We start from the raw sequence: 24,410 nt of genomic DNA on the forward strand, positions 1-24,410 counted from the left end.
ACAGTGAAGGAGCATATTAACAAGCATCTCCTGAGACCCAGAGAGCGTGAGGAAATATGTATGTGAGGAGTATGAGAAGGAGGTGGTATTACAGAAGCGGCGTGGTGTAGTAAGAGACCTCTGGTCTGGGAGTCCTGGGTCTCGGGTTCTGTTCCTTGATATTTTCAGTGAGACCTTTGGCAAGTCACCTCAACATTCTAGGCATCTGTAAAAATAAAAACAGTGGCTTGGGGTAGATTGCTAAGATTCCTTTCTACTCCCTCAGTCTCTGATTACTGGAGAAGGGTTCTCAAAAGATAACCTCTGATTGGTATGTGAAGAGTATAGCCAGTTCTAGGGGTTACAGAAAGCAGGCCTAGGGTAGAAGTTCTCAAGACACCTGGGGGAAGGGGAGTGCAGCCATCAGGGCAGTGGTGATGGCTGTAGCAGGCAGGACCTTCAGAGAGATCCTCATTTGTAAAAATTGTGGCTCTGTGAACCAGACTGCCCTTTCCATGGTGGTTTTTTCCAGAATAGGAAACGGAGCCTGTGTACTGTGGTTCCTGAGATGCAGCAGGCACCCCCAGGCCCTCGCTCTGCTAAAGGCCCAGTAGCCAGGCTTGTCCCCCGACTGAGGGCTGAGCCGCCCTCCTTTTGCTTCTGGAGCCCTGCTCACCGAAGAGGAGTCTCCCCAGCAGGGCAGTGATGCAGGCAAGGCCTCGGCCGCCTCAGAGCTTCCCCGCCCAGCCGAGCCCCTGTTCCTCCCGGCGTGAGCTGAGGGCCCTGAGCAGATGCAGGGATGAGAACCAGGGCCTCGCAGCTCGCTCCTCCCAGCTTCACCGGCAGCCCGACCATGGAGGGGACAGTCAGTGACGGTCTAGCCAGATGTTGTGTCCCAGCTCAGCCACGGCTCAGGCAGCCTGGCTTTCCTGTGCGTGGAGCCAGGTTCCCGTTAGCCGTCCAGGGCTTGGCCGTGAAGAGTGGTGACTCAGCATTATTTCAGAGCCATTTGTCAACGTGAAGTGTATTCTCGTGTGTGTGTTTTCCTTAGACCTTGGCTCATTATCTCCTCCTTATGGTCTGCATGCCAAGGGAGCAGAATTAGATGAAGGTTATTTACAAAGAGTGCCCAGTTATCGTGAGTTACCTATCGAATATTGTAGCCCAGGCTCGTCCGCATACACGTGGCTGGGTCATCTTCCCTTATCCACCAGGGTGAGCGCAGGGAAGGGCAGTTAACTTCAACCTGAATAGATGTAATTAAAGATAGTAATTATATGTCTGAAAAAACCTCACAACATAGTTAGAAACCAAATAAAATGTATTTGGGGGTTATGTGCAATATATTCGTAATTTCCCACACCTGCCTCCTTTCACTTCGTTCAGGCCTTTGCTTAAACATCACCTCCATAGACATGCCTTCCTCGATTAGCCTATTTCAACATCTCCATCCCGTCCTCCAGCCCTCAGTTTATTGTCTCCGTAATCTTCAGCACTGCCTGAAATGTACTGTGTCCTTGTTTGCTTGTCCGGCTGCCCTCACAGCGATGTCAGTTGCTGGTGGGCAGGGATCTTTTTCACTGCTGCACTCAGTGTCTGACCAGTAGTAGGGACAGGCTCGGGGTCTGTTAACACACTAACTCTCAGCATTTGTTTAAGGAGCAGGGGCATGTGACACCTGGCAAGGGAATTGTGCGTCAGAGGACCTGGGGTGGTAGGGTGCTTTCCCTTACTGCTCACGGATGGTGAACCAGCTCCCCTCCCTGCCTTGTAAAGGATCCTGACAAGTTCCAGTTTGGCCGCACCAAGATCTTCTTCCGGGCAGGCCAGGTGGCCTACCTGGAGAAGCTTCGGGCTGACAAGTTCCGGGCAGCCACCATCATGATCCAGAAAACCGTCCGGGGCTGGCTGCAGAAGGTGAAATACCGCAGGTTGAAGGCAGCTACCTTAACTCTGCAGAGGTACTGCCGAGGACTCCTGGCCCGCAGGTGAGCTGAGCCGGGGCACATCTAAGGTAGCAGATTGGCGGTGAGGGTGGAGGGGCAGGGGGCTGGGACCAGCTCCGAGCTGGCTGGCCTCTCTCAGCCCCGGTAGTTCGAGTGGTTCCTGCTGGGCCCTGTCTGCATCTGGCTTTCCCCCAGCAGCTGGGCCTCTCTCTCTCCTGCCCTTCTCACCTGAGCATGTAGGTCTAGTTCCCAGGTCTCTTGCCTCCCCCAGTCTGTCCCTGTCCTAGGCTAGCACTGGCTGGTTTTCCCGCAAAACCTCCATTTGCCTTTTGCTTAAACTCTTAAGTAAAACAATCTTCTTTTAGAAAAAGAGGCAATTGCAGCCTTTCCGTCACAGTCAACATACACTCAGCTTCGTGATTTACGCCACCAATTTCACAATCCCTTGGGAGTTTGGTAAATAGGGCTGGCGAGACCCGGGGAGGTCCCTTCTATGAGTCGTTGCACTCAGCCAGCACAGAGAGGGCGAGCCTTGTCTGACCACAAGCAGCTACCTCAGGGCAGAGCCTGAAGCCAGTCGGCTGCCCTGACCCAGCCCAGCACCATGTAGAAGAAGCTACTTTACTTTAAACGTCCCCTCCTCAGTGATGTCATTGGGTTGACGAAACGCCAAAGCGGTATAAGCATCTCCGGAGAGCAGAGGGATGGGCGTGGAGGACACCCCCGCCACCAGACCCATCCCCGGACCTTCACACAGCTCATCAGATTTTGGACCCAGCCCTAGTTCAAAATCAGTGACCTCTGCAGATCCGGATTTCCTCGGAGAAATGACAGTCATTGCCAGGAAACCTTGCATTTGGAAGCCAACGTTTCACAAGCGGCTGCTCAGGCATCTCTGCTTGAATATATAAAACAAGCCCAGAGCAGGCACCCTTTGTACCATAAAGTTAGAAGATTACTCCAGCTCCCCCTCCTGTCCTTGCTGTTTAGCTGTTTATCCGAGCAGAACTGGAGATGATGAATGCCATTAATTTACCTGTGAAGAGCTGAGAGATGGTCTCTGGAACAAAAGCTATGGAAATGAGAAGGTTGTCAGTAGTATCAACACTAAGTCATCATCCACAGTCAGGGCCTCACTGAGCACCCTTGTGCCGGGGGCTCTGACTTGGGCAGCAAGCTGGCCTGCATTCTCCCTGCAGCGTGTTTGTATTCTAGAGAGACTGCTCAGGGAGAGCTGGACCAGGAATCGGACTCATTTCAGCAGGTAGAGCAGGGCTGAGTGGGTCACCTCCCACTCTGGAGCTGCGCTAGATGATTTCCAAGGTCCTTTCTAGCTTTTAATATTCTGACTCTCTAGTTGAGCATTCGCTATGAGCCTGATACCAAGCAAAGCCCTGAAGGAGGGTAAAAAGTGTTGGACTGACTTTATGTCTGTCTTGAGGGGTGAGATGGAGAATGCAGAAATGAAACAGAGGAAAGTAGATGCCCATGTACAGTGTATCCCCAGCAGAACGGGCTGGGAAATGAGAAAACAAAGAGGGGTCGCTGCAGGTCTGAGAAGGTTTTATTCATTCAGCAAATACTTAACCATGTGCCACTATGCCAGGCCCTGTACTGGATGTAGGGGTACGAAGATGCTTGAGACATGGCTCCTGACCTCTCCACACCCGATGAGCTCCAGGGACCAGACAGGGGTGTGAACATGTGATGTTGTTGAGGACTGCCCAGGTTGCAAGAGGGGCTTGTGGGTGGGGGAGTGGACAAATGAGGATCAGAGTTGATCAGACTTAGACTGCGTTGTAAATATGTGGAAAGACGTTTTGCACAAGATGGAGGAAGCCAATTCTGCTGTTCTGAGCTGAGCCTCAAGTCCCCAAGGCCTTGTTACAGTTGGTAACGGTGATGAGAGTTGGCTTGTGCTTGTGGTGTCCAGGCAGGGCCGGGGGGGAGGGGCTCACATTCAAGAGTGACCCAGAGGCCTCCGTCAGTCTGGCCCACCACTCTCTCCCTCCCCAGGCTGGCCGAGCATCTGCGGAGGACCCGGGCGGCCGTGGTGCTCCAGAAGCAGTACCGCATGCGGAGGGCTCACCAGGCCTACCAGAGGGTCCGCAGGGCCACCGTCGTCATCCAGGCCTTCGCTCGGGGCATGTTTGTACGGAGAATCTACCACCAGGTGTGTAGCCACCCTGAGGGACTCAGGCTGTAAACTCAGAACTAAGCAGCAGCAAATGGGTTGGCACCAACATAAATGTTTCTTGGGCGCTTCTAACTTTTTTCTAAGTAATTTCACAGGTCTGCTCTCACTGAATCCTAACCAAAGTCTCATGAGGTGTAGTGTCTCAAAAGTTCTCCAGAGAGACAGAACCGATAGGAGATGCGTGTATCTCTGTGTGTGTGTGTGTGTGTGTGTGTGTGTGTGTGTGTGTGTGTTTATTATGAGGAAGTGGCTCGTGCAGTCATGGAGGCTGAGCAGTCCCCCCATCTGCTGTCTACAAGCTGGACACCCAGGAAAGTCAGGGGTGTAATTCAGCCCAAGTCTGAAGGCCTCAGGACAAGGGAGCTGATGGTACACATCCAGTCTGAGGGCAGGAGAAGATGAGACGAAATGTCCCAGCTCAACAGTGAGGCAGGAAGAAGGCGAATTCCTCCTTCCTCCACCTTTTGTTCTATTTAGTCCCACCGTGGATGGCATGATGCCCACTACACAGGGGAGGGCAGTCCTCTTCACTGAGCCCACCGGCTCAAATACTTCTCTCTCTGGAAACATCCTCGCAGACACACCCAGAAACAGTCTTTAACCTGAGCACCCCGTGGCCAGTCAAGTTGACACATACTAAGTATCACAGGTAGGAAGGGTGCGTATCATTGTACCCCTTCAACAGCTGTGAGATGCTTGGAGCAGCTGACTCACCTGCCCAAGGGCACTCAGTCAGCCCATGGCAGAGTCTGGTGACCTATCTGGGGCTCACACAGACTTGAGAGAAGGGGGAAGTATTGGGAGTCATCAGGCTAGCTCCTCCATTTAACTGATTAGCAGCTCGAAGCCCAGTGAGGTGAGGTCAGGAGAAGGACCCTGACCTCCTGCCTGCCGGGCCATTATCCAATGAAGCTGAAAGACCCAGTTAGGTAGCCCCACGTCAGGACACACCCCATCCACCAGATCACCCCCGCATAACTGAAGCTCAATGCTAAAATGAAAGATGGGTTGGAACGAAATGTCTAAAATGGTCTTTTGTTTTCCTAAAATGAACATCTACCTCATGTATGATTAGAGAAGGTGTGATTTTCTCGGTAATAAAACTATAAAGTGTTACATTGATAATGAAAAAGCAAACGTGGTTAGGCACCAGATGGAGCACCCCCGGGCCCATGGGAAAAGCTTCTGTGAATATTCCTGGAGATTGGTGACATCTGTGTGGTGTCACCATGGATGGGACAGGTGGCATTTCGGAGGCACTAGGGTTTGAACCCAGCTCATCTCAGCTGTGATACTGGGCATGTTAGTCTTTCAACATGTTTATTTATTCATTCCACAAATACTTATTTGCAGGGCATTAGAGTGAGAACACTGATGATGCTTTGATTTTCTGAGTGGTTTTCTAACTGGATAGGAAAAAAACACGAACAGTGAATTGCAAGCCAAGTTTGTAACTGTAAGCCATTTAACCCACTCAGCAACCTCACTCGACAGCGTCACTTCATCTCTCCCGCTCACCGTCACCAGGAGGGGATCCACATCTGTTGAACGGGGGGCTTATCAGCTGGATAATGTTTAAGCCCCTCCAACTTTGAGGTTTTTAGACCGTGGTTTCCTAACCAATAAAGAGTTAAAAAACAAAACAAAAAACTAGAAAGGAGAGTTTGACAGCTCATTTCCTGTAGGTACACAGGCTGCCAACTTAGTTACAAGTTGTTCATAAAATAAATGGCCACCAGAGCCCTAAGCCATAGGGAGGCTGTCTCTCGCTGACCTTGGCTCTCTCCCCAGAGCAGTACATGAGCCCCTTCCTCCCGTCCTGTAGTGCAAACCCACCAGGTGTGTGCTTGTCCCCTGCCAGATCCTCAGGGAGCACAAGGCCACCATCATCCAGAAGCACGTGCGGAGCTGGCTGGCTCGCAGGTGCTTCCAGCGGCTTCGGGGCGCGGCCATTGTCATCCAGTGCGGCTTCCGGAGGCTCAAGGCCAAGCGGGAGCTGAAGGCCCTCAAGATTGAGGCCCGCTCAGCAGAGCACCTAAAACGCCTCAACGTGGGCATGGAGAACAAGGTGGTCCAGCTGCAGCGGAAGATCGACGACCAGGTTGGTGTCTTGAGCTCCCACCCAGGGGGTGGGGCTGTGGGGAGACTCCACGGGCATGTTTGAGAGAGACCCATGGCTTCCCCAGGGAGCTCTCATTTGATCCCCACAAGACTTCGTGAGGCCATTTTACAGACAAGCAAATTGTGGATCGGGGGCATCAAGCACTTGGCCAAGGTCACAGAATTAGAAAGTGCCAGAACCAGCACTCCAGCCCAGGTCTTCTGATCCCACAGCCATAATGAGGGTGATGCTGGTGTTTTTAACCCCAAATGTCACTAAAGTGTCGGTCCTTTCCTGTGTCGTGGCTTAAGATGGGTTTCCAGAGTTGAAAGCAGGCTCACTGGTACCTTGCTCGTGTAAGGTATTAATGGCCTCAGGACCAGGCTCTTGCAATGCCCTGGAGGGTTTCAGGTGCCTCCTGAGAAAGGAAAGAAGAAGACGGAGCAAAGGAAGGGGGGAAACATGCTGAAGGCGTGTGGTATGGGGTGTGGAGGAAGACAGTTGGAGTTGGGCCACCAGGCAGGGCTTTGGCAGTCACTGGTTTTATTGTACCTATTCTATGCTAGGCACTTTTTTAAGCTTCTCATGATCCCAATAGGGCAAGAAAATAAATGAGCCATTTTACACCTAAACCAGCTGCCCTAAACAGGAGCCCAAAAGTGGTTAAATGTTCCTGCCTTTCTGTTCTTGCAAAAGACGGCTTCTGGAGAAGAAATTGTGGCCCTGGGTGTCTGTCTCTATGTGAGTTCTACAGGTGTCTTCTTTGGCTTGGCTCCCTAGTGGGGAAGCAAGACAGAAAGCTCAGTGCAGGGTGGAGGACACTCAATGCATACCTGGCCCTGGTTGGCCTACAGTGATAGGTCAGGTCAGGGAGGGAGACATATCTACCCAGAGCATCAGGAGTGGATAGGAAAAGGTCTGTACTCTGGGATCAGCCATTTGGAAAACACAATCACAAGGAGGACCTAGGGTTGTATTATTATTATCATTGCCATTATTATTATTATTATTATTATGGCTGTTGATGACTGGCCAGGAAAGACATTGTGCCAGTTAACCTTCTGGGCAAGGTATGGTCAGAGGGACACGCAGATTTTGTTGGCACTGCTGCACCCTGCCAGGAGCCCCATATACTGCCCTGCCGCCTCGGCCCTAGGTTCCAGCCATAGGGCCCTGCATTGGCGTTGCTGATTTCTCAAGTTGACTTGAGAGGTTAAGAATAAATCTGGTATTTTATACTCCATGTGCTGGAACATCAAAGAGAAGCAGATTTAAAAGGCCTATTTTTAAAGAGCTTTTTGCCTTCAGCTTCCTGCTTGGCAAACATCTGTGAGTAGTGGCAGGTGTTACCCTGTGTGCAGAGGGTAAGGAGAAGAGGCAGGAGGGGGTGGGTTAGATCTTGCTTTCTTGTGTCCCTCCCCATGTTGCCTGACTGTGTGCTAGGCGCTGTTCTCATGTGTCAACTCATTTGATTCTTACCACAACCCTATGAGATTTAACATTATTCCCATTTTAAACAGGCACAGAGAGGTTAAGTAGCCCGCAAGGCCGCACAGCTAGTAAGTAGCATGGCTAGGATTGAAACTTGGCAGTTTGGTTCCAAAGAACGTTCTGCTGCCTCCAACCAAATTTTAGGATATCTGCATATTACGGGATTCTTCAGACATGTGAGAATTCCTCAGAACAAGGAAGACCCTTAGCTTTGTTTGGGGTTCATTCTCATAGACAACATCGTCCTTGGACAGTGGGGTGTGTGACCCAGTGTCAAAGCACATGTGTGGTGCTGTGTCACGAGAGGAGTCAGCAGCGTAATCCGTGGCACCAGGACTTGTTTTATTGCAGTCTCTTAGCAGGCAGGGCTGGCCTTTGTAAATGAACGGGTTTCTGTTCTTTCTTTATGGCTGGAGACAGCTCAGGCAGCTGCTCCCCTGACACACAGGGTTCTTAGCCAGGAGGAAAGGATACACGTGTGCCAGGAACAACATAGGCGAAGGCATCCCAGAGTCTTTGTCAGAGCAGCATGAGGTGTGGTGGACAAAGTCCCAGCTGGATGGAGGTTTGAGTTCTGTCTCAGTTATACTTGCAACCAGAGCTGACAGTTTGGGGTTATGGCCGAATCTCTGATTAGGCCTTGAGTTCCTCAGAGACAATTGGCCTAAGATCTCTAACTTCTAGCTCAAAAATTCACTGATGCCATAAAGTGGCTAATAAAGTGGTTTCCAACTCCAGACTGCAATGAAGAATCACGAGGGGAAGCTTTTTTTAAAAAGTATCCCCACTGCCAAGAAGTCAGCAAAGGAGGAAACTGAAAGATAAAAGCAGGGTAAGGTTAGTGCCCCAAATTCACGTTTAAGGTTTTGTGCACCCAACTGAAGAGACAAGATGCAAGATTAGCACGACGCTCCCAAGCAAACAGAAAGAAGGGAACAGGATCCCTTGAGAGCTGTTGAAAGAGTTGAGGAGGGTTTGGAGCTGTCCGTGGTGCTGAGACAGGTATCCTGTGGGTTTTCAGAATCTGATGTAATAAACCACATCCTTCACAATATCCTTCAGCAGTAAGTTCCGTGACAGTTCCTGGGATGATTTCTTGCAGTGTTCCTGGTGTAGGCCTGTGGTGTGACATTTTGCAGCCAAAATGATGTAAGCTATGAACTTGTCAATGAAAGCAAAGAGCTGGCCTCCTAGACATGTTAATCTTCGCATGAGGGTCCTGGGGTGTCATCACTACCCATAGCAGGATGTCGCCATCACTTTGTGTACCTCTCCACACCCCACACCTGCTCCATCTAGAGGCCTCCGCAGCCCCGTCCTCCTTCCCACGTTTCCGGGGATCTGACCCAGGCTGCAGCACCTGGAGGAACCTCGCTTCCCGCCCAGAGCAGAGCAAAGTCAAGGTGGCTAGTCCAACACGTGTTCCCTCCCTGAACCCCACCCACCTTGTGCAGAGACTCTTCAGCTTCCTGGGAGACCCAGAGATGGGTGGGCAGTGCAGATGGCACTGGGGTTTTTAAACAGATGCTGCCTAATTGGATTTCTTATTTGTGATTACTTAGAGCAAGGCTGACTGCCAGACCAGACGTAAGGGCATGTCAGGTAGTAACTGGGAGGTTTCCACAGACTGTGGGAGGATCTTTCTGTGCTGTATCAATGAGGGAAATGTACCGCTTGGACACGAACAATGGGTCTCAGCCTTAAGGTCCCATGGCATTCATGGTGTTGTGCTGGGTCCCACAGCTGTTCTTTTGCCGCCCCTCGCTGCTTCCCATGAAGCTTCACTGCTGGTGTGAATTAGTCATTGGTTCCTGATGCCCCAGCTTGTTGGTAGTTTAGCCGATAGCTCTGTGCTACTTGGAGCTCCTGCAGAGAACAGCAATGAAGAATTGTCACTGACTGTTGCTTGCTTGCTTGGTTACTGGGAGAACCCTGCTTCTTCCACTGCACTTTCCCTGCTAACCACTTTGAGCCAATATGCTCAACTGCAGCACCACTTCCTGCCCATGTTTACACTAGCACTTGACACTGGCCCTGGGTCCTCAGGGCTTCCTCTGTGTGAGCTCATCCACAGTCTGCCTCCGAGTCCCCCCTCCGTACCTCTGCCAGGCACCCGGGAGAATGCTTCTCACTTACCTATTGCTTGAGTGGGTACATGATTGGGTACCTCGTCGGCAGGGACGGGTTCTGCCAGGGCATCCGTTTCTGGAGTCAGAGTCTTACAGGATAAGCTGACAGGTGGTGGGAGGGATCCCTAGGCCCCATGGAGGACCTCCTTGGAAGAGGGGATGCTGAAGAGGTCCTTTGTCTCAGAGCCAGCGATTAGGTTGCAGCTCTTTGTGCCAGTGAGTCCAAGGACAGGAGGGCCCAGCGTGAAAGAGCAGGGAATCCTGAAAAGCAAAGGCTGCAGTTCCAAGAAGCCAAAAACATTGTTCCTGCAACTTAAAAACCGGGCGTGAGATCTCTCCAGCTGGACACAGAAGGCTAACCACTGTCGGCCAGCTTCCAGCTCTGTCACAGCTCCTAAACACTCCTTGAATGTCAGTACTGGTGTTTTTTCTTTTCCTTTATTTCTCCTAGGTTCACAGTAGAGTTTTGTTAGGGAGATGCCAAGAAAGCACTCAAGCGTTCGGTGATTGTGAGGTTTAATTCCACCTTGGAAGTCCCTTTTTTAATTGCCTTCGTGTTTGTTCCTGTCCCACTAACCTTGCTCTCCACCTCTGTTTCCTCCCTCCCTGTTTGCTGGTGCTCTCCCAGAACAAAGAGTTCAAGATGCTGTCGGAGCAGCTGTCAGCCATCACCTCGACACACGCCACGGAGGTAGAGAAGCTGAAGGAGGAGCTGGCCTGCTACCAGCAGAGCCAGGGTGGGGACAGCAGCCCGCAGCTGCAGGAGGAGGTCGAGAGCCTGCGGACAGAACTGCAGAGGGCCCACTCGGAGCGTAAGGTCCTGGAGGACGCCCACACCCGGGAGAAGGACGAGCTGAGAAAGGTATGTCGGGGCCAGAGGGGCAGCTGGGTGGTGGCTGGCTAACAGAGCAACCCTCCAAAGTGGTTTCTTCTTCCAGCTGTTACACTGCCGTGGACTTTACTGGGGCTTGTGCCCAAGACTGACCGTCCCTCTGCGTTCAGATGTAAAGTGCCACTGCTTTGGGGGAACCCACACAAGCACGTGTCCATTCGCCTGGCAAGTGCTGATTGAGTTTCTGCCATTACCTGGACATGATGGCATCCCCTGAAAGGTTACACACATGTGCCTTTGGGCATGTTCCTTATAGTCTAGAACTAGCCACTGAGTCCGCTCTGCAGTCCGAGTTCCTGTTGGCAGGAGAGACGGTACAGAGGTAGTGGCCTTTCTTCTTAACGTTGCCTGCAGGGACTAGGGGCAACCTCTAGGCATCCCTACCCATAATCATAGCGCTTTGGGGAATTTGCCTTAAGTTTAAGTGTTGACTAATCTCCTCTGGGTGGTGTGCTCTGTAGGTTTCCTTTCCACCCCATAAAACGGGATTGGACCCCACTCTCCCATCTCAAATGTCAGGATACAGAGATTCCCTTCTCCACTGCCAAGATAGCTGTTCAAACCAGGGAAGTCCCACGTGCCCCTGCGGAGCCTTCCACGGTCTCAGGACGCTGCTTCTCTCCCCCATCTTTATGGCAACCCACAGGCCACAGGGAAGATGGCCCACTGCCCGCTTATTTAGTTCCTGTCCATCACTGGAGAGTCACAATGGGTTAAGAATCTAAGAGGGAAGGACTCAGTGTTCCTAACAGTGAAATACAATTTTCAGTGTTTAAAAATTGGGGCAAGCTGAATGCTGCCACAGAAAGCATCCTGAGGTAGACACAGGAGTTTCCAGATTCTCTTCCCTGCATTGCCATTACCAAGTGCATGCAGGAAGTCTCACTGGCCTTAGTTCCCTCATCTGTTTAAAAAAAAAAAAAAGAAAAGAAGAAGAAGAAAGGTTGGTTTAGATAATTTTTTAGGCCCCTTCTACTTGCAGCTAGTCAGCTCCATGAGATGGTATTTGATGGTTTCTGGAAGGAAAAAGAACCTCCCTCAACCCTGCTCTGTAGTGCCTCTCTCTTCCTGTGCCCAGTTACCTTCTCCTGGGCTGAGCCCTCAGGCACAACCGGGAAATAGGGGGGCTGCCATCCACCTGCGGACCCAGCTCCTGCTGGGCTTGCCTACGTCACTTCCTGTCCCGGGCAGAACTTCCCCACCGTCAGCCACTGCTTTCCCCAGATTCCAGGGGGTTTCCCAGAGTCAGAAGGGGGATCCACACGGGGATTAGGCGACGAGGAAATTGAGACATAGGACTTACCGGTGCAGGCAGCCTGGCACAAAAGAGGCCACCCTGCAGCCTGTTGCCCAGATAACCCTGCCAGCTCACCCACCACGCCTGGAGTGGACTTCATTCTTCGGGGTAAAGCACATGCTTAAGGAAACCCCCATTACAATGTAGCTACAAGCCTGTAACCTATAAAGTGTGGAATTCCAAACTTGTAGTTGATGGATCCTTGCTAACAGATAGACAGTAACCGTTGTATGGGAATAAGAGACAAGATGGTGAAATCCACAGGCAGAGAGAAGAGGCCAAGATCAGAACTGGAAACTCTTGAGATTGGTGACCCTGGGAGAAAAAGAAAAGCAGGTTCCCTGCACATGGGTGCTGGTTACATGAGACGCTGGGAAGTTAACCCAGCAGATCATAAAACCGGGGTCTGCGGTCTCCGCCTCCACAGAGGGCACTTGACTCATGGACTCCCTAGGCTCCTTCTCTGCCTCCCCTGGGGCACTGTGATTTGGGGACTCAGTACTTTTAAAGTATCCACGTCTCCGTCCAGGGAGCCTAAGGGTTTATAATATCCCATGAGCCAAATAAGGAAGCGGGCTGCCTCCTCCTCTCCTTTGGAAAAATTGTTACTATTGAAGTCTGGACCTGGGTCTTAAATATCAATACAATGAGAGCTTGGTCCTGGCAAGAAAAAAGAGAAATTCAAGGACACTGCCAAAAAGGGAATAGCAGGCACAGAGGCAGAACGAGGAAAGCACCTTCCCTGACTCCAAATATGAGCAAGTCCCAAGCTGGTAACTTAAGAAACTGGCGTGAAATGATTAAGTGCGATGTCCATCTTTTTCCAGGAGGAGAAAAAGTGGAAGCAAATTTTTCTCTTTCTCTAAGGTCTTCCAAACGTTTATTCTGGTGGCTGTGGGGTAGGGCAGGTAGGGGCTGGCTTTTTCCCCCTCTGGTTCTTCTCTGCCGAGTCTGGGTTTAATATTTATCAAAGGTGCCACGTCCAGTCTTAACAAACGCTGAATAATCAGACAGTGGGTTTCTTCTCGGGCTTGTCCAGCAGCCTGCTCCTTGCTGAACAAGATCGGTGAGGTGGGCGAAGCAGGGAGGGAGCTGCCTGCTGGTAGATGTGTAATTAATGGATTTGATATTTCTGTCAGCAAATGTTGTATTGGAACTGGCAACCCGGTAAACTCGGGGCTCCCCGCTTCTGACGGCATTCTCATTGTCAGGCCACGTGGCCATGCTGCCTTGGACTGTGGGAGGCCAGGCCTCCCTGGGGGCAGAGCCTGGGCATGACCCACCCCCATCAGCTGCAGAAGTTAGCTGACAGTCATTCTATTAAAGGTGTCTTTGTTGGGGCCTCTCCCCAGAGTGGTCCGCACCTCGGCCTGGAGCCTCCTTTCCTTTTAGCTGTGGGATGTGTATTTTGTTCCTTCTTAAAGCTATCAGTGATCCCTGCGCTGACGGACTTGTGCAGCTGTGCTGTTTCCTATCCCTGATGAAAGAGACGTGAGTCCCAGGGCTGCCCTTGACACAGAGGCAATGGCTCATTATCCAGAATCTGCTCTGCTGGTGAGGCCAGCACGGCCTGGCTCAGAGCAGGGCTGTGGGTGGGTAAGAAAGAGCAGCCCACAGCTAGGTCCCTGGCTCTGAGCGAGGGTCCTTGACACCTGTGAGCCCCGCAGGCCTCGAGTGTTCAGGCTGGTGCAGTTGGGGTTCTGTGTTGCATTGTGTCATCGGCCACCGAACCACCAGCGGATAGTTACCTTGGATAATTCCAGTGTAAAGGTTTTGTGTTTTTCCAAATAGAGGTAAAAAGATCTGCCTTTGGGGGTACGGGCGTTCTCACAGTGGAATGTTTTGAGCCTTCCCCCCCCAATGATACAGAACAGGACTTCTTTGGCCCATTAAGACTCAGAGTTGTGCTGTCAGCGGGCTTCATGGTTCATAAGGAGGCTGATGGTTGTTAGAAAGAGGACCCCATGCGTCTCATGGAAGGACGTTATCTCACCGCAGAAATCATGGAAGCTCACAGCCCTTCGTTTATTCAGTAGTTATTTATTGAGTGTATTTGTTAGGCACTGTTCTGCACACTGGTGCAAAAGTAAGCAATTTTAAAGGTCCTTCTCTTGGGCTTCCCTGGTGGCGCAGTGGTTGAGAGTCCGCCTGCTGACGCAGGGGACACGAGTTCGTGCCCTTGTCTGGGAGGATCCTACATGCCGCGGGGCGGCTGGGCCCTGCGCGTCCGGAGCCTGTGCTCCGCAATGGGAGAGGCCACAACAGTGAGAGGCCCACGTACCGCAAAAAAAAAAAAAAAGTCCTTCTCATTCTTAGGGAGTGTAAATATTTGGGGGTTATTGGAGAGTATACAGATGGGAATCAAATACAAATTATCCCTCATGTGCAATAAAGAGAAATAAAGGAGAGTAAAGGGATAGAGGGGAACCTTTGGGGCCAGGGCAGGTGTGTTTCATTCAGACTCCCGCTGAGAAGATACCTGAGTGAGGTGAGGAGTGAGCCATGGGGACTTCTAGGGAACAGGTGACAAATGTCACAGCAGGTGCGTCAGCCCTGCGGTGGGAGTAGGCTGGGTGGGTTCAAGGACCAACAAGGAGGCCATCGGGCTGAGGTGGACAGAGCAAGGAGAAGGGTAGGAAGGTGGTGAGATCACATCAGGAAGGATCTTCTGACCTTGAAGGCAACATTGGCCGTGAACCCTCCAGAGAGATGAACAAGTCTGTCTGGTGCACTTGGTCCCTGCAGCACACACCAGGTCCCTCCCGCCCCGAACGCCTTCCTGGAACTCTGCTGTCGGAACCAGGTGTTTGAGGCCTGCTCCAGGCTTCGACATCGCTGTCCTTCATGTGTCAGCCTTCTGACCTGTCAGGATGCAGGGTGGCCTAGTGGTTACGAGCTGGACCCGGTCTGCTCAGGGCCACAGCCAGCTGTGGTTTTCTACTAGAAGACTTGCATTTGGCTCTTTTTACAGTGCAAGAACCCAACTTGAAAAAACTAAGTCAAAACAAAACCAAAAGCCCAGAGCTACATTGTATCCCCAAACATTATCACTAGTAAAGGCAGTTACTTAGCTGAGGCATTTGTTTCATTTAACTTACCAGGGACTAAACTAGCCTGATTTACACCAGTGTTGGTTCTGATGATCTGTCCCCAATCACCTTTTAGAGGTAAGAAACACTCCCAAAAATATTGCCTTGCAAGAGTTAAAAGACCCCTCCACCAAAAAAAAAAAAAAAAAAAAAAGGAGCTGCTGAATGATGTTTAATGAGCCCTCACAGCTGGCGAAGGTGCTATTTATCACCTGAGGGGACACACCTGCCTGATTCTGTGTTAGCGTCTCCCCCTGCAGCCTGCGTCCCTGACAACAAAAGGAAGGCCATTTGGCTGCAGAAGTTTGTCATCCACCACAACGGCGGCCAACAAACTCTCCATATGCTAGCTGGTTGGGGAGACTGGGGATGGCCAGCACCTGGGGAAGTGTGATTGGGGGAGCGCTCTCTGCCCCCGCCTGGGATGTGGAGCTGAGATGGGGCCCATCCCTCCTGCTGTGCGCCTACCTCCAGAACTGCTCAGGCAGGAAGAAAAGCAAAGCTCCCCAATGCCACTTTGATGAATGGCTTAGAATAACACAGCTGAGTTCATCAGAGGCCTGTCTTTTGGAACCAAAGCCTTGGAGGGAGACGGAGGAAAGAAATGAGGCGCCCGCACAACAGATTTTAGTGGGTACACGCTCGCAACCGTGGCTGCCCCGCCAGCTGGAGTCTTGGCCGAGATTTTAGATCACAGGTGGTTGCGATGAAGCTTCATGATCTTCGCCTGCATTCGGAGGAATGGAGGTTTCAGGTCCAGCCTCGTGGTGGTGGCATGCGCCCTCTACTGGGCAGACGACACGCTCCACTTCAGAGGGACGTTGCCGGCCTGGAGGATGCTCAGAGGACAGTCATGAGCACTGAGTGATCCTGGAAGCCGTATCAGGTGCCCACCTGCTCTGTGAGCTGCCTGTGTATACAGAAGGTGGTTTAGGGAATGGAAGGCCTAGTTCCATGGAGGGTCTGGTTACCTCACAGCCTGATCTGAGCAGCCACTCACCCTGGTCCACTGGTTCAGGGGTTGCAGTCTTGCTTCTCCGAGGGGGACTGGAGTCCTGCCCTCCTGACTGTGGCACCAGGTGGAGCTTCACTCTGGCTGCACCCTGGGTGGGCTTTTTGTTGTAGAGGTTCACACCACGTGGTTTCTTCTGTTGGTCGTTTTCAGTTTGACTTTACTTGTACACCTAGAAAGGGGAAAGCTGTTTTGAGTATTTGCCAAGCTAATTTAAAGGCACACGGGAGGTCATTGGGTGGTGAACTGCGTCCAATAACAGCAAATTAGATGAATTTAAAGAGTGCTTTTTCCTGGCCTCCTGAGCCGCATTGAATTATTTGATTAAACAAGCTCATGTCTTCTAGATGTTTCAGTCAACTATAAACACATTTAAAAAAACAAAAAACCCTTTAAAGGAGTCCTGATTTTTGCATGAGGAAAGCTTGGGCTCCTTAACTGGATCTGCAGGGCAATTCGTTCGTTCAACAAGCGTTAGGTGCCCGCGTCGGGCCGGGTGCTGATGATGTGACAGCCTGGAACGTGGCCCCTGGGTCCTGCTGAGGCCTCTGGTCCAGGCTGAGCAGGCGCATGTCTGCCAGGGGACAGGGCCGTAGCACCAAGGCTGAGAAACCCTGCTTTACGGAAACCTGCTATGGCCCTTACCTGTTTTCTCACTGTTACCCACCTGTTCCTCAGCCCTGCTAGGCTGGGCCCTCTCTGTGGGCAGCTACCTTGAGTCTTGTTCATTTGCATCCCCTAGCCCCTGGCAGGGCTCCTGGTACAGAGAAGCGCATCAGGAAGTGTGTGATGGATGAGTGACAGCCTTGCCCTGTGTCACCCCCTGGGCCAGAACTAGGCTTCGCAAGTGGGAGCCTTTGAGGATAAAACAGCGTCCATCCCGATGCTTTTTCTTTTATACTTTGCCCTCACCACCAAGTCAGGTTTGCTCTCTGTGGACACGAAACATCAGTTGTGTTCATTATAATAAAAAATAAATTGTCGACGAAGATAACAGTTTGGTATAATTAGTCACATGAGTGTATACATATTTACCAGCCTTATCTCATTTGATATCCTGTGGGGGGGCAGAGCATGGTCCTTTGCCTGATCCTCCATAGAGAGAGCTCCTGACCATGAAGGGGGTAATAATCTACTTGGTGGGAACGGGTCTGCTGAACATAAAGACGTAATGCCAGCGGTTCTCGACCTAGAGTAGTGTCAGCATTGCCCTCACTAGTCAGAGCCTCGTTCCTGTAACTCTCAGCAGCACATCCGCAGATGAGCTGACGAGGGAAACTGAGTCCATCTGAACTGAGATTGCAAAGGAGCTGCAGTGTCCCGTTGCCAGGATGGGACAGTGTCCTGGAAGGTAGTTTTGAGCCACGTTTTGAAGGAGATTGAAACCTCCTTGAAGTTTGAAGGAGTTGGGTCATGTTAATGGAGGGTTAACAAACGGCTTGGACCTTTTGCAAGCCTCTGCCAGTACTGTGTGTCTGCTCTTCTCTGTAAGGATCCTTAGAGAGCACGCCGCCTATCAGCAGCTCCCCACAGGGGCCAAGGCACCTAAGTGGAGCCACTGCCGTCTGAATTCCGGAGGGGAGAACAGCAGACCTCAGTCCTGGACTCCAGCCTCGTCGCAGTTCTCTCCTGACCCTTCTACGTGATGCTGGGGGTTGGGGGGAGCAGTTCTCTTAACCCACCTCTTTAAAGCCAGGAGGAAGGGAAGATGGCATTGAAACATAACTAGTTGGAATTCAAACCTCTCCAAGGCTTCTGCCCTTTAGCCAGCATCCCTGGGGCCTCCTTTCTTGCTTTTCCTGCCACGGGGTCTAGCAGCATTTCAAGGGAGTGCAGGTGGGTCCTCTGGGACCTGTGTGATCCTCTCTCCCCCTGGATTCCATGCCACAGTCTCCTAGGTAGCAATTCTGGTAGGTCACCATCTAGTCTCAGCTACTCTGAACAGGCTGGTCATCACGTGTTCTGTTATTGTACTGAGGATGGCATTTTGAGGCTCTTTCTACCCAGGCTGGGAAGAAGCCTCTCCCCAGTAGGTCATAAAATGTACCAAAGAGCCAGAACCGATTTCTTCAACCAAAGGGAGCGAGGTTGTTTATGCTTATCACTCAGACCAAAACCTGGGAGCCTGTCTTACACTCATTTTTTTGTCTTTTGCCACACCTAGCACAGGGTACTGTGCTTAGGAAAACAGCAGCTTCACTGAACATAATTCACATCCTCTAGTTGAAAGTCAATAGCAAGGCTCCTTCCCTTCCCCAGCATCTGAGCTGTGCGGGTCCAGTGAGACACACATGGGCAGGGGCGGGTGAAGACCAGGGGTAATTCTTCATTGTGAGCTTTAGGCTTTCCTGAGACTCAAACATGAGAGCTCAGAATTTACCAAGACACGGAACTAAATACAAGAAGGCCAGTTATCATGTAAGATCCTGAACACAGCATATGACCTTGGCGTAGACTTTTCATGAGGTTTCTGTGGGCATTGCAAAACCACAAACAGTGGTAAACTCATCTGCCTTGTTCTAATGGGGTTTTTCTTTCAGTGTACAATTTTAATCCCCAAATGAAAGCAGCTTTGGCCGATTCAATTTTCTTTAGTAAAAAGAGCATTTAAACTTAACCAGCTGAAGTTCAGACCTCACAAAAGGAGCCTTTCCTCTTCCTGGCTTCACAGGCAAATATTCTTCCCCCTGCTCTCTCTTTCAGCGAGTTGCAGACCTGGAGCAAGAAAATGCCCTCCTGAAAGATGAGAAGGCACAGCTTAACAACCAAATCCTGTGCCAATCTAAAGGTAGGTGCCAGAGGGCAGGACTTTTCATTTTGGATTTTAAGTTCTTTTCCACACGAATTTTCCCCCAAAGATTTCTACGAAGCATGTAGTTAGTCCGGATGCTGCAGTGGGGAAAGGGTTTCATCAGGAGAGAGATGAAAAAGAAGGGTGATCTTTAAGATCCCGCGACATTTGGTTTCAGGAGTTTTAATCACCTGAGCGCACAGACTCACCCAGCATGGTCTTTAACTGTTTTAAATTTCCCTTTAAAAATTGTTTCTTTCCACTGATACGAATCAGAAGTTTTGGTGGGAGAAAAGCCCACCCATGTTACCTTTTTGCCTTCCCTCCTTCCCCCCACCTAACCTGCAGCCATATCTCCTCGCATCTCCTTTAATCTCTGCACAAGAACCTGAAAGACCGGGAATAAGGAAGAAACTCTGGAACAGAACCTGGGTTCTTCCAGCATTGCTGCCAGCGGTTGCTGTGACAGTTGTAAGAGAGAGTCTGGCATGTTAGCCAAGCGAGTTGTCGTGCGTGCAGCCGGCTTCTCTCCCCAGCCCCTAGGGGCAGAGTGGGCTTTCCCCCCCGCTCTGAACACTGCAGCCGAGCCTTGGGAGCAAACCTCCCTGGGATCTGCAGAGGGTGAGGTCGCTGAATAAACTCGCCAAGTATCTGTGTCGTGAGCTTGTTGTGGGCAGCCTTTTAACAAGAGTTTAGTCGGCAGGCACGAGCGGTCACGCTCGAGGGGAAGCCATGCCAAGCAGACGTGCAGCTCCGTGCACTTGCTTTCCAGATGAACTTGCCCAGACCTCCGTCGAGGAAAACCTCCTGATGAAGAAGGAGCTGGAGGAGGAACGCTCCCGGTACCAGAACCTCGTGAAGGAATATTCCCGGCTGGAGCAGAGATACGACAACCTCCGGGACGAGATGACCATCATAAAGGCAAGGAGGGCAGTCCTCCCGCCCACCGACTTCGCAGCCCTTGTTCTCGCGCCGCTGCCCCTGCAGTGCCGTCTGGCACAGCGATGCCCGGTGATCGGTGCTGCACGAACAGTGTCGCCTCCCCGTGTCAGTTCTCACCCCTCCCGCGGGTAGATCTCACACGAGCAAGTAGCTGGGCAGTGAGTCCTTCCCAAGGGCAGCTCCATTCCCAACTTTGGGGTCTTATGAAGATCTCGGTTAGGACTTGAAGGAAAATTCCACCCATGTAAATGTGTTCTCTTTCTTGTTTCCTACTCTGGGAGAATCCTTGTGTGGAAACAGGAATGGCGTGGGGAGCACAAGCTGCGGGGGGGCCTGCAAGGGTCTGACGGTTTCTCCTAACCCTCGATGCGATGCAGATACAGGGGAGCGTTTTCACGTTTCACAATTTGTCATTCTCTTTTACCCCATGTAACTATTCCCTCCAAAAAGGCGTATTCAAACGAGACTGAATAAGTTAATTGTATCGGAACCAGGAAGAGAAGCTGAGTAGGAACATATATAGAAATCTAAAATTTTCCTACCAAGATCAGTTTTTACTCTCAGCGCCCAATCAGATGCAAGGGGGGAAAAGAGTCATTTTTAAGTGAACAGTATAGATGATAAGCTCTATTTCTAATATGCTTACTATTTTCAGAAACAGAATTGGTGGAGTGTAGGTTGAAGCAGGGGCCTTGAGGGGCCGGTGTGCAGTGTTCTCTTCAAGAGGGAGGCGGTGACAGGACTGTCTGTGTACTTCAGGCTGTTTGGGGGTGAAGGGTCTTTTCCCCAGGACTTTTCAGAGAAATTGGCCCAATGTTAGGGGTTTGCATTTCATTTACAGGGAACACAGACCCGCTGTAGAGCTGTGTTCTCTTCCAAGTGTCATTTTGTTGCTTAGCTGGACGATTGTAAGAACTGTAGGTGAAATTTCTCGTGGGAACAGCTCTGTTTAGCCGTCGTTCCAAGAGACAGTGGTACCTATTCTTGTTGACAAAGGAGGCAAAAGTCCAATTCTAGAATCTACTGTTATTTGAAAAATAATGGTTCTTGTTAACATTAGTTCATTATGTGTTTTCACATGTTTCTCCCTAAACAGCAAACCCCAGGCCACAGGCGGAACCCATCAAACCAGAGTAGCTTAGAATCTGACTCTAATTACCCCTCCATCTCGACATCTGAGGTCGGAGACGCAGAAGATGCCCTCCAACAGGTGGAGGTGAGTAAGACAGGCTCTTGGCTCTGTGTCTGTGCTCCAGTGGGCGGGTCTGTGACCTGTGTGGAGCTTCCCCCACCAGCGCTGTTTCTGGGACCACAGTTCCCCGGGCTCATTCCTGACAGCAGCGTCACTCGAACTGCGGCGGACTTATAGACGGTTCTCTGGAGTTAATATTTACTGTGCAAGGCAATACATTATTGTTCCCACTCTCCATAAAGGAAGATCCCTGATTCCTCTTGCAAAACTGAGGACCTGTTGCAGAGAGGTGAGATAGCTGGAACAGCTGAGTCATTAAAAGAGATATAATTTATCATCCCCATTTAGTATCACAGCACATATAATAATATCAACAAGAAAATTTCCCTTCCTGACTTCGAAAGCTGGCTAAAACTCAGAGGACAGCAACAAATATTTGAAACAACAGATATTTGCTGAACGAAATGTATCTTTGTCGGTAATAACCTCTTAGAGTCACACAGCGGTCTTTATAGTCTGTGTGTAATTTTATTAAAGGTACATAGACACATAGTTTTTCCTCTGGCATTTGAAAAGCAGAAAATCACAAGCACGTAAAACCATATGAAGCACATGAAGATAGATGTGGAAGAGGGACGGTTATAGAAACAAATGTGCTTTGATCGCATCCTTGTGCCAGGCGCTGCTGGCGGGTACTGGAGAAGCAGGTGATCGAGCCAGAGAAGGTCCCTGCCCTCATGGAGCTTGTCTGATGGAGAGTTAGACACTAATCAGTTGATGGAAGCTTATAATACAATTGCGAGTACCGTTAAGTGCTGTAAAGGAAAGTGAAGGATGGTGAGAGATGGCGAGTGATGGAGTAAAGGGTGGAAGGATAGAAAAGGAGGTCCTCCAGGTAAAGGTCTGTCTGCTGCACAGTTTGCTGTGGTTTGCTGCCTGCTGTATGTACTTAGTAAGCATTTAATAAATGCTGGCTTAAGGCCCTTGGTCTTGCTTTGCAGTCTCCTGAGTCTGGGTCCCAGAGGCTTTGGTCAGCCTGAACTCCAGATGCACCACCCAGGTGTTTGTATATGTGACGGTTTACCTGCAGGCATAAGCACTTCCATCAGTGGACTTATGGTCTTCCGGGAAGCTGAGGCTGGTTCTTGGGACTGGCCAGAGCAGCATTCGTTAAGTGCTGGCTGAACCACATTATGTTGTCCCTTATGTACAAACATGTACTTTTAAGATCCATGTGGATATGCTTGCGCCGATACACATTTGTCCATGCACACCCACACGTGACAGACCCTGGAGGGCAGACCCAGGCATGAATCTGAAGGAAGAAATCTACTGGGAAATTGATGCTGCAGGATCTGTTGGATAAACGGGTTCCCTGGCAGAACAAGCATTGATTTTGATTCAAGGTGCAGTCAGTGGTATTCGACAGCACGTTTAACGGTGATTAGTAAGCACGTTGATCCTTCATCAGGAAGCATTATATCCTGAGTTTTACAACTTCTCTGTGTGAGACCATTTCCCAGAAATGAGCTCTTTTTTAACTTCCGAATAAAAAGGCTGTGTCCTTATCCATTTGTTCCTAGAGTGTATGATTGGTCATCTTAGGTGGCTCACACAGGAGGAATATAAGTGGCTGAGACTCAGATGTTACGTGACAGAAAATGAGCCTGGAGCACCAACTTTAATATGAGAATGATAGTTGGTTGGCGCTGGCTTTGTCTCAGAGGCGTGGGTTGATGTTTGGGAGGGAGAGGGAGGACAGACGGCCGACGGAGACAGCTGACCGGGGGGGTGCCGTGCGCTCCTAAGGCATCAGTGCTGTTAAAACCTCTTCTTCCTGCTCCCTGTCTTCCTCGGAAGGAAATTGGCCTGGAGAAGGCGGCCATGGACCTGACAGTCTTCCTGAAGCTGCAGAAGAGGGTGCGAGAGCTTGAGCAGGAGAGGAAGAAACTGCAGGTGCAACTGGAGAAGAAAGAACAGCAGGACAGCAAGAAAATCCCGGTGCGTGAAGGAGCTGCGAGCCCGCAGGGGGTGCTGGCGTCAGAATGACCCAGCTCACTCCTGCCAGGGCTCACAGGGTCAGGTGTGACCACGAGAGGTCGTGCTGGGGCTGGGTTTCAGGGAAGAGCGTCATCTTGTCTTGATGGCGTATTGAATCTTCTCTGCAAGTGCCCACACCATGCCAGTCGGACAGGAGTCAGCTTCCCCAGTACCTTCAGGGTAAAGAATTTCCAGTGGTGAGGCCAGCAGGGAGCCTGTGTCATTGTCACCCACTTGCAAAGAGAACCAGGGCGTAATTAGAGTATAAACACAGTTGACCTTCGAACAACTCGCGCTAGGGACGCCCAACCCTCTGCACAGTTGAAAGCTCACCTGTGACGTATAGTCGGCCCTGGTTCTGCATCTGAGGATTCAACCAATCACAGATTGTGTAGTGCTGTAGTGTTTACTATTGAAAAAAATGCACGAATAAGTGGACCTGTGCAGTTCAAACCCATGTGATCCAAGGGTCGAGTATATAGGCGAAAGTCAAATCTTAGAGAAAATCGATGCCTGTTTGTACCTGGAATCTGGTGTGGACTTGAGTTTAGTCCCATTGGGTCAGGGGCAGACCAAGTTTGCAGTCACGCAGGACTACAGCCTCGCCTCAATCTAAATTATCATCAGCATCTTGGGTCTTGAAAAGATATTTTTTGAAACCTTAGTGTCCCCAGATGTATCACTCCATCCCAAGGACCCGTTGGGCACCTGTGCTGCGCTCAGCACTGTGCTGGTGCCGGACTCACAGTAGGTGTTCAAAGTGTTTATTAAATGAGGGAGATACAAACAGAAGAGAAATCCCCCCATTGACTAGATTACAAATTCGAGGAATGTGTAATCTAGGTCAGGAGGACCAGACATAACACGGGTGAAGAATAAAAAATCACATTGGTAGCGCTCAAATAAATGCCAGGTTGAGTACAAACAGGTTGGTGCTGTAGGAATAGAGAGCGAGTGGTCCTCCACTTGCTATGAGGACCGCTTCTAATGGGATATGAGGCCGTTTCAGACATGGATCACATCATTAACTGACCTCACTGTGGGTTTGTGAAAGGCCTTGGGTCTGTCCTCAGGCTTGAGTTGCCCCTTGCAGGGTTCGACCCCCTCCCTGCATCCTCAGCCCTACCCCCACCCCACCCCTACACACTTTCTCCTTTTGTAACACCCGACTTCCCTTTCCAATCAAATGTGATACAGATGTTGATCGGTATTACTGGTAAATTCTTGGGGTTTTTCCTGAGCAGTAAGTGGGGAGGTAAATCTTGCTGATGGATTTAAATCTTTCAGGTGGATTAGATTCAGAATGGAGGGT

The 24,410-nt window shown here is 50.6% G+C and overlaps 1 protein-coding gene across 2 annotated transcripts in view; it reads left to right on the plus strand.

The window, feature by feature from the left end:
* Positions 1-24,410, plus strand: part of MYO5B (myosin VB) — a 384,462-nt gene that overhangs the window by 322,661 nt on the left and 37,391 nt on the right. For both annotated transcript variants that reach the window (XM_079943248.1, XM_079943249.1), the window contains exons 19-26: positions 1,756-1,967; positions 3,942-4,098; positions 5,984-6,223; positions 10,472-10,705; positions 18,837-18,921; positions 19,697-19,845; positions 20,963-21,082; positions 22,919-23,059. In XM_079943248.1, coding sequence (XP_079799374.1) covers positions 1,756-1,967; positions 3,942-4,098; positions 5,984-6,223; positions 10,472-10,705; positions 18,837-18,921; positions 19,697-19,845; positions 20,963-21,082; positions 22,919-23,059 — 1,338 coding nt within the window. The remainder of the gene's footprint in view (positions 1-1,755; positions 1,968-3,941; positions 4,099-5,983; positions 6,224-10,471; positions 10,706-18,836; positions 18,922-19,696; positions 19,846-20,962; positions 21,083-22,918; positions 23,060-24,410) is intronic.

This window comes from Stenella coeruleoalba (genome assembly GCF_951394435.1).
Source record: "Stenella coeruleoalba genome assembly, chromosome: 14".
In the NCBI taxonomy this organism is placed as follows: domain Eukaryota; kingdom Metazoa; phylum Chordata; class Mammalia; order Artiodactyla; family Delphinidae; genus Stenella; species Stenella coeruleoalba.